The sequence below is a fragment of the Neophocaena asiaeorientalis genome, unplaced genomic scaffold, assembly GCF_003031525.2.
Source record: "Neophocaena asiaeorientalis asiaeorientalis breed wild unplaced genomic scaffold, Neophocaena_asiaeorientalis_V1.1 scaffold141, whole genome shotgun sequence".
NCBI classification, from domain to species: domain Eukaryota; kingdom Metazoa; phylum Chordata; class Mammalia; order Artiodactyla; family Phocoenidae; genus Neophocaena; species Neophocaena asiaeorientalis.
The window spans coordinates 3,427,644-3,442,226 of record NW_020174267.1 but is presented as its reverse complement, the minus strand read 5'-3'; the positions used below and the strand labels follow the sequence as shown (position 1 = coordinate 3,442,226).

At 42.6% G+C, this 14,583-nt stretch overlaps 1 protein-coding gene across 10 annotated transcripts in view; it reads left to right on the top strand.

Annotated features, from left to right (window-relative positions):
* The window catches only part of DZIP1 (DAZ interacting zinc finger protein 1), a 54,311-nt gene that overhangs the window by 2,462 nt on the left and 37,266 nt on the right, over window positions 1-14,583 (top strand). For 7 of the 10 annotated variants that reach the window (XM_024755293.1, XM_024755290.1, XM_024755296.1 and 4 more), the window contains 5 exons: window positions 108-325; window positions 438-992; window positions 7,172-7,256; window positions 9,895-10,022; window positions 12,373-12,534. In XM_024755293.1, coding sequence (XP_024611061.1) covers window positions 323-325; window positions 438-992; window positions 7,172-7,256; window positions 9,895-10,022; window positions 12,373-12,534 — 933 coding nt within the window. In that variant the 5' untranslated portion in view covers window positions 108-322. The remainder of the gene's footprint in view (window positions 1-107; window positions 326-437; window positions 993-7,171; window positions 7,257-9,894; window positions 10,023-12,372; window positions 12,535-14,583) is intronic. The other 3 variants (XM_024755294.1, XM_024755292.1, XM_024755291.1) reach the window with 2 other exon arrangements.

The window sequence follows — 14,583 nt, the reverse complement described above, 5'->3', positions numbered from 1 at the left end:
ACTTGCAAGGTGGTGCCCCGCGAGCCGGCGCTCAGGAAGTGTGCCCTCTCGAGGTGAACCGGTGTGTTCTCGGCTGGCTCACGACGAGTTCTTCTTTGGCCCCGCAGGGCCCTGGGCGCACGCTGACCGCGCGCTGGCCGGCTCGCACTTTGCTCCAGGTCCACGCCCGTGGCGCTGCCATAACAACGGCCTTAGGCCGCCGCCGCCGCCGGGACCCGGCCTTCTCCCCGCTCCGAGGGGTGGGGCGGCGGCGGCCCGGGCCGGGTAGACGGGACTGCCCCCCCCTCCGAAGCCGGCAGAGGCGGCGGATTTGCTTCCAAGCATGGTAAGAGGCGGCAAGCCGGGGATGCCCGCCTGCCGATGCCGGGCTGGGGCGGCGGGGACTCCACGGAACTCCCAGCCCCTTCCGCCTCCCCCATTCTCTCTCCTTCCCGCAGCCCTTTCAGAAGCACGTGTACTACCCGCTCGCCAACAGCCTGGAGAGACCCGCCTCCGAAGCCGCCGTGGCGGGCGGGGCCGCCATGGCCTGCGGCCCCCCCAGCGCGGCTTCGGGCCCCCTGCCCTTCTTCCAGTTCCGCCCGCGGCTGGAGAACGTGGACTGGCGGCGGCTGAGCGCCATCGACGTGGACAAGGTGGCAGGCGCCGTGGACGTGCTCACGCTGCAGGAGAACATCATGAACATCACCTTCTGCAAGCTGGAGGACGAGAAGTGCCCGCACTGCCAGTCGGGGGTGGACCCGGTGCTGCTGAAGCTCATCCGCCTGGCGCAGCTCACCATCGAGTACCTGCTGCACTCGCAGGAGTTCCTCACCTCGCAGCTGCACAACCTGGAGGAGCGGCTGCGCCTGAGCCTGGCCGAGTGCGAGCAGAGCAAGAAGCTCCTCACCAAGCAGGCCGGCGAGATCAAGTTACTCAAGGAAGAGTGTAAACGCAGGAAAAAGTTGATCTCCACCCAGCAGCTGATGATTGAGGCGAAAGCCAGCTATTACCAGGTGGGAAGCTGCCTTGTGATTACCCAATAAAACGCTCAATTCCTACTGGCTGGGATATTGAGAGTCCTTTCCTACAGCACTGCCTTTTTTTTTTCTTTTTTTGATTTGTACTCTAAATTAGAAGAAACAGCATATATTTAAGCGAAAGAGTAATTTTAACCAACAGATAACATGGTTCATTACCTTGTGTAGACTAGCATAGGGTTAATAATTAAGTAACATTGACTGCAGTGCTTTATTGAATTATCTAAAAGCTGGTTGTTTAAGAAACTGTTTCTTCCTCCTAATCGGTGTAATGAAAAATAAACCAGGTACAAATTGCTGTTGAGCTGCGGCCCCAAATGATATGGCATGCTTAAATTTGTGGATTTTTTTTCCTCATTTTTAAATTTTGAAATATTTTTAAATTTACAGAAAGATTACAAATCAGTGCAAAAACTTCCTTACACCAATTATTAACATTTGCCACATTGGCTTTATTTTCTCTGTCTCCCTTTCATACTGTTACCTTTGAACCATTGGGCAGTGAGTCGCAGACTCTTAAGTATTTCAATGTGTATATTTCCTAAGCAGGAGAATACTTGCTGATATAACAGTACTACTTAAAAATTTTTTTAATTTTGCCTTTTTGTTCTTAATCTCCCAACTGTTAGGGGGTTAGACATTGAACCCAAGATAAATATTGTCATTTTTGTGTGTAACAGAAATCAGCATATTTATCTTTTTTATTGGTTAGGTGGAAGAAGCAAAGAATGTTTGATGAAGATATCAAAGTAAGCAGTAGACTGACAAGACTGATTTCACACCCCTACATTCCAGTCATTTTGGCTAAATAGGACTTAAAAGGCCTCAGTGGATTTAGGTAATGGTGGAGGCAAAGCAGGAGTGAATGTGGAGAACTGGGTGTAGGGCTCAGAAAACAGTGAGGTTAATAGTGCTTAAGACTGACCCAACAGGAGCCTTGAGAGAAGTGTACTTAAACTAGGTGAACAGTTGGGAAAGAATGCTGTTAGAAAGTCTTAATGTTTAGCCTTGGGTATACAACCTTTAGGTATAGTCATCCAATGATACCTGATGTTGCTAATTGCCTATGTGTTTCATAACTGCTATTTAAAAACTAAATATTTATAAATAGTGCTGAGATGGCTCTTTAAATGTAATTATCATAAAATGGATAGAATAGGTTGTGTTTAAAACATTAAAGACAGTTTACCTGGCTTTGGTATTATTCAGTGAAACATTAAAACCTGTAACATAAAAATTATATGTTCATAAACTTTTTTTTTGTTCTTTTGGTTATCATAAAAATAGCTGTTCGTAAGTAAAGATTTTCAAATGTGAATGATAATATGATAAAAAAGTAATGGCTCACTTTTATCAAATGAGTGACACCTGCCGACTCTTGGCCACTCAGACTCGGAATGGCGGTGGTAGCTGTATGGTGTGCCCAGGTGTGGCCAAGAAGAGATAGGAATGACCACACCCCCTTTTCCTACTTAGTGTAGTACACGTATACTCTGCCCTCTATTAAGTGACTTGCCGTTGTCTCTTTATGGAGTTCTTGAGCAGTGAGAGCCTTTAGGGTGACAACTATGGAGTTAGACTACCTGGGTTTGAATTCCACCTATTCCTCTGTGCAAGTCTTTTAACTTCTAAATCTCAGTTTCCTCATCTGGAAAATGAGAACATTAGTAGTAGGGTTGCTCTGAGAATCCCGTGAGATAATGCATGTATAGCACGAGGAAAGCTCAGTAAATAGCATCCAACAAGTGGATGTTGATTTCTGCAGTGGCTTCCCTGTAGTGAGCTGTGGCTACCTGTGACCTATCTCTTTATGAATCCTCAGACCAGAAGGCCAGAGGTCACAGTGCTGAGATGCTGTGAGAATCAGTGTTTCAGGGAGGGGTAGTCAAAGACTGCTGCTAAGAATAGTTGGCCTGTAAGCTAGCAGAAATTCCACGGTGTTATAATCTTTGTTAGAGATTCGTAAGCTAGGGATGTTTGGCCTATAGTAAAATTTATGGGAAGTCAATTGATTTTGTTTAAATAGTTATTTGACTTTAGTCTGCAGTGTGAATTTTTATTTAAATAGAAACCTCCAACAGCCGAGGAAGTTTGATGGCCATGTGTAAAGGCCAGTGTGTACCAGTGATCTGGCTATCAAATTATTTTTAAAACTTTAAAAATTAAAAAATTCCAGTGGATTATAATAGGACTTAGACTCTAAGAAGACCTTTCATTTTCACAGCTGGAAGACTCAGATTCCTCCCCACACTTCAGCAACACAGATAGATTTTGGAATCTGTCAGTGAATTTCTGTCCCTTGTTTCAATTATTGAGCCCCTTTGAGTTGGAGATGAGTGTTGGGGAGTAGAAAAAGCATGCATTTTGCTGTCAGAGGGACATGGGTCAAACTGTAAACAATAAGGCTGCAACTTAACTTTCTTGAGCTTTGATTTCTTCATGGATAAAGTGGTTGCCATGGAAAATTTAAGAGATAGTGATGTAACAGGGCCTAGCTCTTTTTTTTTTTTTTTTGCGGTACGCGGGCCTCTCACTGTTGTGGCCTCTCCCGTTGCGCAGGCTCAGCAGCCATGGCTCACAGGACCAGCCGCCCCGCGGCATGTGGGATCTTCCCGGACCAGGGCACGAACCTGTGTCCCCTGCATCGGCAGGCGGACTCTCAACCACTGCGCCACCAGGGAAGCCCGGGCCTAGCTCTTAGTGGGCATAGTGAAAATCTTTATCTCCTGTTCTCCGTCATTGTCTTTGAGAGGTCTTAAAAAACGTCTGGAGGAATCAAAAACCTCCATCCTACTCATTTAGGTAAAGGAATCCTGAGTTCTTGTGTTAATTCCATTACACTAAGTATTTTTTAATTTTTAATGATTTTGGATAGTAGTGGTATTAAGACATCTGCATGTTTTATATAGCATGCAACCTACATGTAGTCAACATTCTGAAACCAAGTACACTGGACATAATTTGACATATTATATCCCTGGGGTTGTCATGGAAAGAGTATCAGATTCCTTTCTATGAATAGTTCATAGTACCTAATTTTTCTTAATTCATTATGTCACTTTCTGTCCTAAAGATGCTTTAAGGGACTCCTTTGAAATAGCAGTTTATATCATTCATCTGTATATCAAACATATTTATCATATATTTAAAAGTATTTTTTTAAGAAAATGCAAAGGGTTATAGGATAAAGTTTTTATAGCATTTTTAAAAGTTTTATCATTATCTTATTAATGGAGAAATTTGATTCTACATGATGTAGAATTCCTTCCCACCTTCTTACCCTGAAAGGGAACTTTATTATTTCTAAGGCAGAATCTTTGTGCAATAAGTAGGATTCCTGACCCTCCTGCTGTTTTTCATTGTAAAGAATGATCTGACTTTTACTAAGTTTCTAATTACTGTAAGATCTATTATAAAGTATGTTTTAATCCCAGTGATGGTAGATCAGATAGTTTTGGCTTTGGGGCCTGATAGACCAGTTGTTTTAGGTTTCACTAATCCGTTCACTTTTAAAAAACTGACTAGTATTCCATGGTGTACATGAATCAGAGTCTGTTAAACTTTTACTTTTGTAGGATATCTTGCCTGGAACCCGTATCTGGCTCTTATGAATAATGCTGCTATAAACATTCACTTGCGGGTTTTTGTGTGAACTTAAGTTTTTTCTTTTAGAGCAATTTTAGTTTCATTGAGGGGAAGGTACAAAAAGTTTCCATATATCTCCTGCCCCTACACATGCATAGCTTGCCCCATTATCAACAGACCTAAGTATTTCATTTTGGGGGGTGCTAATGTAAATGTTATTACATTTTTAATTTCAGATTCCACTTGTTCATTACTGGTATATAGGAAAGCAGTTGACTTTTGTATATTAACCTCGTATCCTGCAACTTTGCTATACTTGGTTATTAGTTCCAGGAATTTTTTGGCAATCCTTTTGGATTTTTTACACAGACGATCATGTCATCTGCAAACGAAGACAGTTCTGTGTCTTCCTTCCCAGTCTGTATATCTTTTAATTTTTTTCTTGCCTTATTACATTAGCAAGGACTTAAAGTGCAGTGTTGGAAAGCACACTCAGGGGCAGTGGTTTGCCCTGTATCCTCCCCTCTCTTACAGATCCAAGAAGAGTTGTGGATTTTTCAGTCTGTTCAGCTTTTTCCTTGTTGTTAGGATGGAGTGGCGATTTTCAAGCTCCTTACATGCAGATCCAGAAACCAGAAGTCTGTTAACTTTGTTTTGGTATTTTTGTCATAGAAATTTCTCATGTTGATGTAGTCAAAATGTCAGTCTTTTCTTTTTGGAGTATGAGCCCCTTCTTACCCTGAGCTCGTGAGTCTTCTGTATTATTGCAATAGTTAAAATACGTATTTTCTATTTTGAGAAATTAAAAGTTACACTTCCATGTTTCCTCTTCCTTTCCTTTCTCCAGTGCTGTGTGTAGCCCAAGAGCCACACTTACACCCTAGCCAGTGTGGGCAGTCCCTAAACTGTTGTGAGGAAACCAGAACAGTCCTCAAGAGCAGAGAAGTCCTAAAAGATGCTGTAAAGATCCTCTGAAATGTAATGCTGAGAAATATGCCATAATGTTAATTTTCTGGGAAATTAGAACCTAAAGTTTTCTGATGCAATTATACTGATTAAGAGTAAGGCAAAGGGCTTCCCTGGTGGCGCAGTGGTTGAGAGTCCGCCTGCCGATGCAGGGGACACGGGTTTGTGCCCTGGTCCGGGAAGATCCCACATGCCGCAGAGCGGCTGGGCCCGTAAGCCTGTGCGTCCGGAGCCTGTGCTCCGCAGCGGGAGAGGCCACAACAGTGAGAGGCCCGCGTAACGCAAAAACAAAACAAAACAAAATAAAAAAGAGTAAGGCAAAAGCTGAATAGGAGAACATGTAAATAGCACAATAGAAATGAAACAGCAAAATCCAGACTGAGAGTAACTCTGCAGGACAAATGTTCAATTTCTTCAGCAAAAGAATTATAAGGAAAAGGAGCTTGGAGGCTCAGCCTATAGACAAAAACAGAATTAAGAGACAAAACAACCAGTTGCAGGATATGACCTTACTTGTATCCTGATTCACAACAAACTGCAAAAATGTTTTCTAAGACAATGTGTGAAATATTGGGGAAAAAATAAACAAATGGTTGGATATTTGTTGATAATTAAGAAATGAATTTTCGCATTTTAAAAGGTGGGATAATAATAATATGATTGTGTTAAAACAAAGTCCTTTTGGAGATAGATTCTGAAATACTGACAAATGAAATATACAGTATCCAGGACTTACTTCAGAGTAATCCGGGGGGAGGATATAGATGAAACAAATTGAATTTTTTGCTTAAAAATTGTGTTAAAGTAGAGAATAGAGATATTGGTAGGATTGATTTTTTTTTTCCCAGTAACTTCATTTTAGGAGGCCAAATATTTCTAAGCATGTGCTCAATGATTTTTTAATGCTGGTCTCCGGGGATAAAGCTATGAATAAGAGAGAAAAGAGTTCATGCTCTCAGGAAGCTGACATGCTAGAACCTAGAGGGATTAGGCAGGAGACAATAAGCAAGTGAAGTAAATAAACCTGAAAATATTAACTGGTGAGATGTACAATGATGAAAACAAGACAGTGTGATGGGACAGTGCCTGTCAGGAGGCTCATGCAGGAAGATTTGCTGAGGACGTGCAGCTCAGCCCAAGCGTGGAAGATGCTCCGTAAATGACATCTTGAATGTCGAGAAGGAGCCAGTCATGGGAAGGTCTGGGGAAGACTCGGGCAGGGGACCAGCCAATGCAAAGGGTCTGAAGCTGGCTTGCTTGAGGGACAGGAAGAGGCTGGCATGACTGGAGTGTCATGAACAAGTTGATGCTGGCGGGCTGTGAACCACCAGTCTTAACAGGGGCAGCATCAGGGGTTCCCAAAACCATCAAGATGGGCTACTTTAAATGTCAAGAGATGGCTTTCGCTGTCCTGTGTTCAGTTTGGGAAGAACACCCTGGTCTTGTATGTCTTTTTAGTTAGGCTTTCAGTATCACTTGCCAGGGTGGTAACATTTGGGGGAAATCCCCCAAGAGATAATGCTTCAGGGACCCAAATTTTAATTCAAACTAGGTGGAAGGGCACTTGTTACAGACACTTGGATTTGTTGCTCTCTCCTTTTCAGTGCCGTTTTTGTGACAAGGCCTTTATGAACCAAGCTTTTCTACAAAGTCATATTCAGCGCCGCCACCCTGAAGATTCTCATCTTGGTAAGTCGTGAGCGCTACTTCAAAGATCTCTTTTCTTTCTGGTGCCTTTTTATTTTTCAGTGAGACATGGTCCAAAGCATCTCTCAATCCTTTTAAAAGAAAGCGTCATAGTCCTTGTTCACTCATTTAGTTAGTATTGAGCCCCTACTGTGTGCCATGCACTGCCTTAGGGGTCGGGGATACCTTCATAAGCAAGACAGACCCTGTCTGGCTCTCTTACACCCTAATGGGAGGGATGGAGGATTCACGTTTAAACAAATGAATCAGTGTTTCTTTTTAAATGGTGGCAAGTGCAATGAAGAACATAAAGTAGGAGAATGGGATGGAGAGTGACTCCTAGTGACTCCTCATTAAGGAGGCTCTATTTGATCAGAAACCAGAATGGTGCTGGGGTCCCAGCCTGCAGGAAATTTGGGAAATGTATATCCCGGGCAAGGGGAACTCGCACTGTGAGGGTGTGTGAGGAAAAGGCAGGGCATGGCATGTTTGGGGAACAGATAGAAGGTTGGTGGAGCAGGGTGAACAAGGCAGTGGTGGGTTAGGAAGGGACTAGGTCACATAGGGCCTTGAATGCCCTGGGTGGGCATGTGGGTGATTTAATAAGCGTAATGGGAAGCCACTGGAGGATTTTAAGTTGCGGGGACATGATCTGATCTGTACCTTAAAATGACCCCTCTAGCTGCAGTTGGGGAACAGACTGTAGGGGCAGAGGTGGAAGCAGCTGGGATGCATGATAGCCCAGGTGAGAGAAGGTGGCAACTGGACCAGGGCGGTACCAGGGAAGGTGGGAGAAGTGGAGATGGAGAAGGTTTATTCTGGACGCAGAGGCCACAGAGATGTGACTCAACATGAGAGCAAGAGATGAAGCAAAGATGATCCTGGGCTTTTGTCCTGTACATTTGGGTGAATGGCTGTCACGTTTCCTGAGGGACAGACCAGGAGTGGAGCAGATTGAGGGAGGAAGGAGAATGGAGAATTTGTGTCGGCCGTGGGTACAATTAAGTCACACGTACAGTTGCCATGCAAGTGGAGATGCTGAAGGTCTGGAGGTCAAAGTGAAGGCCCAGGCTGGAGATAAAACCTGGGAGTCGTTAGCAGAACTGGGCTGGATGACATCACTTAGAGAAGAGAAGATGGCTAGGGTCGGCCCCACACTAGGAGCTCAGGAGGAGCAGCTGAGGGAGTGAGTAATCACAGTGGTGGAGGCAGGAGGGAGGCTGGGAAGTGTGTTGTCATGGAAACCAAGGGGCATGAGTGTTTCAAGAAGGAGACAGTTAAACCAAATGATCTTGAGGCACAGAGGAAGAGGAAGACCTAGAATTGACCATTATTGTCACAGTGACTGTTGGTGACCTTGACATGTGACATAATTCAGTGAATTATTGGGGATGAAAGCTGGATTGGAGTGAGCTGGGAATTAGGCAAGGAAGTGGTCATGTCCATTACAGACATTTATTTCAGTAACATTTGCTGGGAAGGAAAGCTGGGACAGGAGGCAGTGCCTGGAGGGAAATATGAGACCAAGGGAAAATTTTTGTCTTGTTTGAGGTGGGAGATACTAAGATGTGTTTGGGTGCCAGTGTGAATTAACCAGTGTATAGAGGGGGAAATTGAAGAAGCAGGAGATAGGAGGCTTACCATGGAACCAGGTTTCCTACTAATTTAAATGTTCTCAGGAGCAAAGAATGCAAGGTCTGTTTCTCCATGAGCAGATCAAAGCATACTGCTGATTGCCACAGTAATCCACAGAAGTTCTCATTACAATCTTAAATTCCACTTATAAGCTGTGGACCGCTGATACAATTTAGCAATGTATTGGAGAAATTGGGAAGATTAAGTATTTTAATTAACCTACCATTCTTCAGTGTGAAACTGACCTTCTTTCTCTTCTGTTTCAGTATCTTATTCTATCTCATACTCGTTTCAGAGAGTATTTCAGACTCTGAAATGAGTATTATTTCTTCAGGTCATCTTTGAGATTCTGACTTTCTACCTTGGTTTCCATACCTTTCATGTCTACACTCACAGACACATGTATATCCATTCAGTCATGTGTACATCTGCATGTAAGTACATGTACATAAGTATTCTTCCCTTCACTTGTTGCTCCCTTTAACGACTTTTCCGTAGTTCGTTTTTGCCCCATGGATGGGTTATGCCCAAGTTTGCATTTTGAATGCCAGCCTCTGCTTATCTTAGCACAGATGAGGTTCTCAGGAGAGTTCGGTGGGAGCCAGAAGGATGGTGACCATAGAGATTTCAATACTGTGGTACCTGCCGTGGAAGCTGTTGCTTCCCTTCTCTGACTGAGACAGGCATCTTGCAGAAGAGCCCAGGATTATTCCTTGTACCATTTTTGCTCCCTGAATGGGCTCTCACCCTATCTATGTAGGATAATCCAACCTCAATCTAGTGGCTGAAAGAATCTGCTAAAAATAATTCAGCACTCAATAATATGAAGGACTGAAAATAAATGTTGAATAGTAGAGAGTAAAAGTTGGCTCATGTGGCATGAAAAAAGTAATATCCCAAGAAAAAGCAGTTTCCTTTGTCTTTGTCTTATCCATAGGATGTACCCCAAAAGTTTTCAGGTAGATTTTCTAAGAGATGGTATTTTAACGAGGTATTTCTGTTGCAGCAGAGTATAAGACAAGGGCACAGACTGACAAGCTCCAGAATGAGATCGACATGTTGAAGGAGCAGCTGCAGCTCACCAGGTCTCAGCTAGAGGCTGCACAGCACGTCCATGTAGTCAGATTCTCTAAGGTATGCTAAATTCAGAAACAGTTATATGTTGGGAAGGATTGGGGTTAATTCCTTGTAAATGTTTGGTAGAATTCACTAGTGAAACCGTCTGGTCCCGAGCTTTTCTTTTTTGGGAGTTTTTTGATTACTCATTCAATCTCCTTACTCATTATTCATCTGTTCAGATTTTCTCTTTCTTCATGATTCAATCTTGGTAGGTTGTATGTCTCTAGGAATTTATTTCTTCTAGATTGTCCAATTGGTTGGCATGCAGTTGTTCATAGTAGGCTATCATGATCCTTTGTAATTCTGTAGTATCAGTTGTAATGTCTCCTCTTTCATATATAATTTCATTTGAGTCCTCTTTCTTTTCTTTGTTAGTCTAGCTAAAGGTTTGTCAATTTTGTTTATCTTTTCAAAAAATCAACTCTTAGTTTTTTTAATCTTTTCTGTTGTCTTCAGTATCCTGTATTTCATTTATTTCTGCTCTAACCTTTATCATTTCCTTCCTTCTGCTAACTTGGGACTTAGTTTGTTCTTTTTTTCTGGTTCTTTGAGGTATAATGTTAGGTTGCTTATTTGAGATCTTTCTTTGTTCTTCATGTAGGCGTTTATAGCTATAAACTTTCCTTTTAGAGCTGCTTTTAATGCATCCCATAAGTTTCGGTATGATGTGTTTCCATTTTATTTGTCTCAAGATGTTTTTGATTCCCCTTTTGATTTTTCCTTTGATCCATTAGTCGTTCAGGAATGTGTGTTTAATTTCCAGTTATTTGTGAACTTCAATTTTTCCTTCTGTTACTGTTTTCTAGTTTCATAACATTGTGGTCAGAAAAAATACTTGATATAAAGTCAGTCTTCCTGAATTTGTTAATACTTGTTTTATGACCTAATATATGATCTATCCTGGAGAATATTCTGTATGTACTTGAGATGGATGTGTATTCTGCTGTTATTGGGTAGGATGTTCTGCATATCTCTTTTAGGTCCATTTTGTCTATAGTATTGTTCAACTCCTGTGTTTCCTTATTGATTTTCTGTCTGGATGACCCATTGTTGAGAGTGGGGTATTAAAGTTCCCCTACTATTATTGTATTGTTGTTTATTTCTCTTTCTCATTCTGTTGGTATTTGCTTTATATATTTTAGGTGCTCCAATGCTTCATGCATATATATTTACAGTTGTTATAGTTTCTTGATGAATTGACCTCTTTATCATTATGTAATGACCTTTTTTTGTCATTTGAGAGCTTCCTTTTTTTTTTTTTTTTTTTTTTTTTTGCGGTACGCGGGCCTCTCACTGTTGTGGCCTCTCCCATTGTGGAGCGCAGGCTCAGCGGCCATGGCTCACGGGCCCAGCCGCTCTGTGGCATGTGGGATCTTCCCAGACTGGGGCACGAACCTGTGTCCCCTGTCTCAACCACTGCGCCACCAGGGAAGCCCCTTCCTTTTTTAATGTAGGTGCTTACAGTTATAAATTTCCCTCTGAGCACTGATTTGTCTGCTTCCCTTTTTTGGTACGTTGTGCTTTAATTTTCATTCATCCTAAAGTATTTTTGAATTTCCCTAGTGAGGTTTTCTTTGACCCATTGACTGTTTAAGAGTATATTGTTTCATTTTCACACATTTGTGAATTTTCCAGTTTTCCTTTTGTTAGTGATTTCTGGCCTCATTCTGTTGTGGTTGGAGGAGATACTTTGCATGATATCAACCTTTTAAAATTGAACATCATTTTAAGGCCTAACATATAGTCTATCCTGGTGAATCTTCCACGTGCATTTAACAAGAATGTATATTCTGCTGTTGTTGGGTGCAGTGTTCTGTATGTTTGTTAGGTGGAGTTTATTTGTAGTGTAGGTCAGGTCGCCAGTTAGGAGAAAAAAAAAACAACACAGCAGCAGGTCATCCAGAAATCAAAGGCTGATCGGACCAGACCTTGAATTTAGCTTATATAAAAATGTATTTGTGTTTATTAAGGGTGAGATGGGGCCACGCTACCCAAATTGGTATGGTATCAAGAAAAGTTCTTCTCAATAGACTTTTAAAGTATGTTTACATTTTACATATGATTGCATGCCTACTCTACAAGTTCACGGATCATAGAACTTTTGAGACTTTGGGCCTCTGTGTCTGTGCTTTAAGGAATATAAGGACAAAAGGATGCTGTGTGCTGCCTTTGGTTTAGAGAAATCATTGTGCACAGACCTGCCGTTATGTGCAGTGTTTTTGCAACCAAAACAAACAGAAGAAGCCTAACTGAAATTTGCAAGTCTAGCTGACCCATTTGAGGTGAAACTATGTCCATTTATTTACATTTCTGCATACTTGCTTCATACCAGAGCTTTGAAAGCCATGTATTAAATCAATTTCAGGAATATGAAATGCAGAAAACAAAAGAGGAAGAATTTCTGAAGTTATTTGATAGATGGAAAGAAGAAGAAAAGGAGAAACTAGCTGATGAAATGGAAAAAGTCAAGGAAATGTTTATGAAGGAGTTTAAAGAACTAACTTCTAAGAATTCAGCATTAGAATACGTAAGTATTGGGAGTTCCCTGGTGGTCCAGTGCTTAGGACTCTGAGCTTCCAGTGCTGGAGACACAGGTTTGATCACTGGTTGGGGAGCTAAGATCCCACAAGCCACGTGGCTCCACCTGAAAAGACCCACAAAAAACGTTGAGAATATGTAAGTATTAAACCTCGGAGTCTTCATAGCAATGTTAGAGTCGTGGCCTTGAGAGGTGGCATTAGAGTGGCAATGTGGCCCGCGGATCCAGAAGTTCCTTTGTTGTGCCGTAGCCCAGACACCGCTCCTCCCTGAGAGTCTTGGGAGCTCAAGGCATAAGGAAGAGACAGCAAGTCAGAAGAGTCGTTTCCTTGAGAGTGGGAGCTTTGACCCCAAACCCCAGTGCAGAACACTTGGTACATTTTAGATGGATCAGAGAAGAAGGTCCCTCTTTCTTAGCTGGTTAGGTTTAGATAGCCCAAAACAGTAACTCCCTCCCTGAGTTTTAGAGCTTTCCAAAGGAACTTTCCAGAAAGACTGACAGAGATTGCCAATGTGGGAGAAGGAAGCTGACCCAGAAAGTCAGAGGGAGAGCCTTTGCCAGGCCCCTTCCTCACCCCAGGCCTAGCAGGTTTGAGTGAGCTGGATGTCGCTAAATGCAACCTCCGCTTCCCTGGAGGAGCAGCCGTGGTCACAGTGAAGCAAAGGAGGCAAGGGAAGAGTCTGGAGCTCCCTCTAGGGGCCAACATGTTTATAAACTAAAATAGAGGGATAGTTTTGGAATACTGCTAAGATCCTTCTCTAAAACGGCCTGAACCCTCTCACAGGGATGGGCAAGCTATGACCTGTGACCCAGACCTGACAAACCACCTGATTTTGTATGGCTCTCAAGCTAAGAGAGATTTTTACACTTTTAAGTGGTTGAAAAAAGTCAAAAGAAGAAATATTTCACGACACGTGAAAATTATATGGAGTTTACCTTTCAGTGTCCACAAGTGAAGGTTTTTTGGAACACAGCCATACTCTTTCCTCCACACTTTGTCTATGGAGCTTTTGTGCTGGAGCCATGGAGTTGAGAGGTTATGACCAAAATCTTACGTGTCTCCCAAAGTCAAATACTATCTGGCTCTTTACAGAAAAAGTTTGCCAGCCGCTGTCATATCTTTACAAAGCAAATGTGGCACGAGGTTAACTACTGGTGAAGGGGAAATGGGTGTTCATACTCTTCTTTCAACTTTTTCATAAGTTGTAATTTGCACATAGAAAGTTGAGGGGAAATTAACTTGGGACGGCTCGTTGTGTCTTTTCTATAGGGCTTTCTTCAGTCAACTCCCTGTTGGTTCAACTATCCCCTATCACCTCGCTTGGTTCTAAGCATCAGAACCTGTCGGCAGTAGTAATTCTTTTACCACCCCTACTCCAGGGGCTTCTCCCGAACTCAGACCCTTGGCATCTTCTCCAAGTGGGATGTCGTATTACCCACAGTAGTGGATTCTGATAGTAACCAATTTAAGACTGGCTTTTTATGTCTTCTCCATCAAGGCCACACTTTTTTTTCCTTGTGATGAAGCTGCCAGTATGGCTCTTTCGCCTGAGATTCCCTCCATGGTTATCCCTGCCCCCAGGATCATTGTGGAATTGGACTTTTCCCTACCTAGGACTTTTTTACCATTCATATAGATTTTTTTTTTTTTAAATACATTTATTTATTTATTTCTAGTTGCGGCAGGCGGGGGGTACTCTTCGTTGTGGTGCACAGGCTTCTCATTGCGGTGGCTTCTCTTGTTGCAGAGCACGGGCTCTAGGCGCGTGGGCTTCAGTAGTTGTGGCTCGCAGGCTCTAGAGCGCAGGCTCAGTAGTTGTGGCGCACAGGCTTAGTTACTCTGCGGCATGGGGGATCTTCCCGGACCAGGGCTCGAACCCGTGTCCCCTGCATTGGCAGGCAGATTCTTAACCACTGTACCACTAGAGAAGCCCCACATATTTTCTTCAAACAGCTTTTTTGAGATGTTTACATATCATACAATTCACCCACTTAAACTGTACAGTTCAGTGGTTTTTACTATGTTCACAGAGTTAT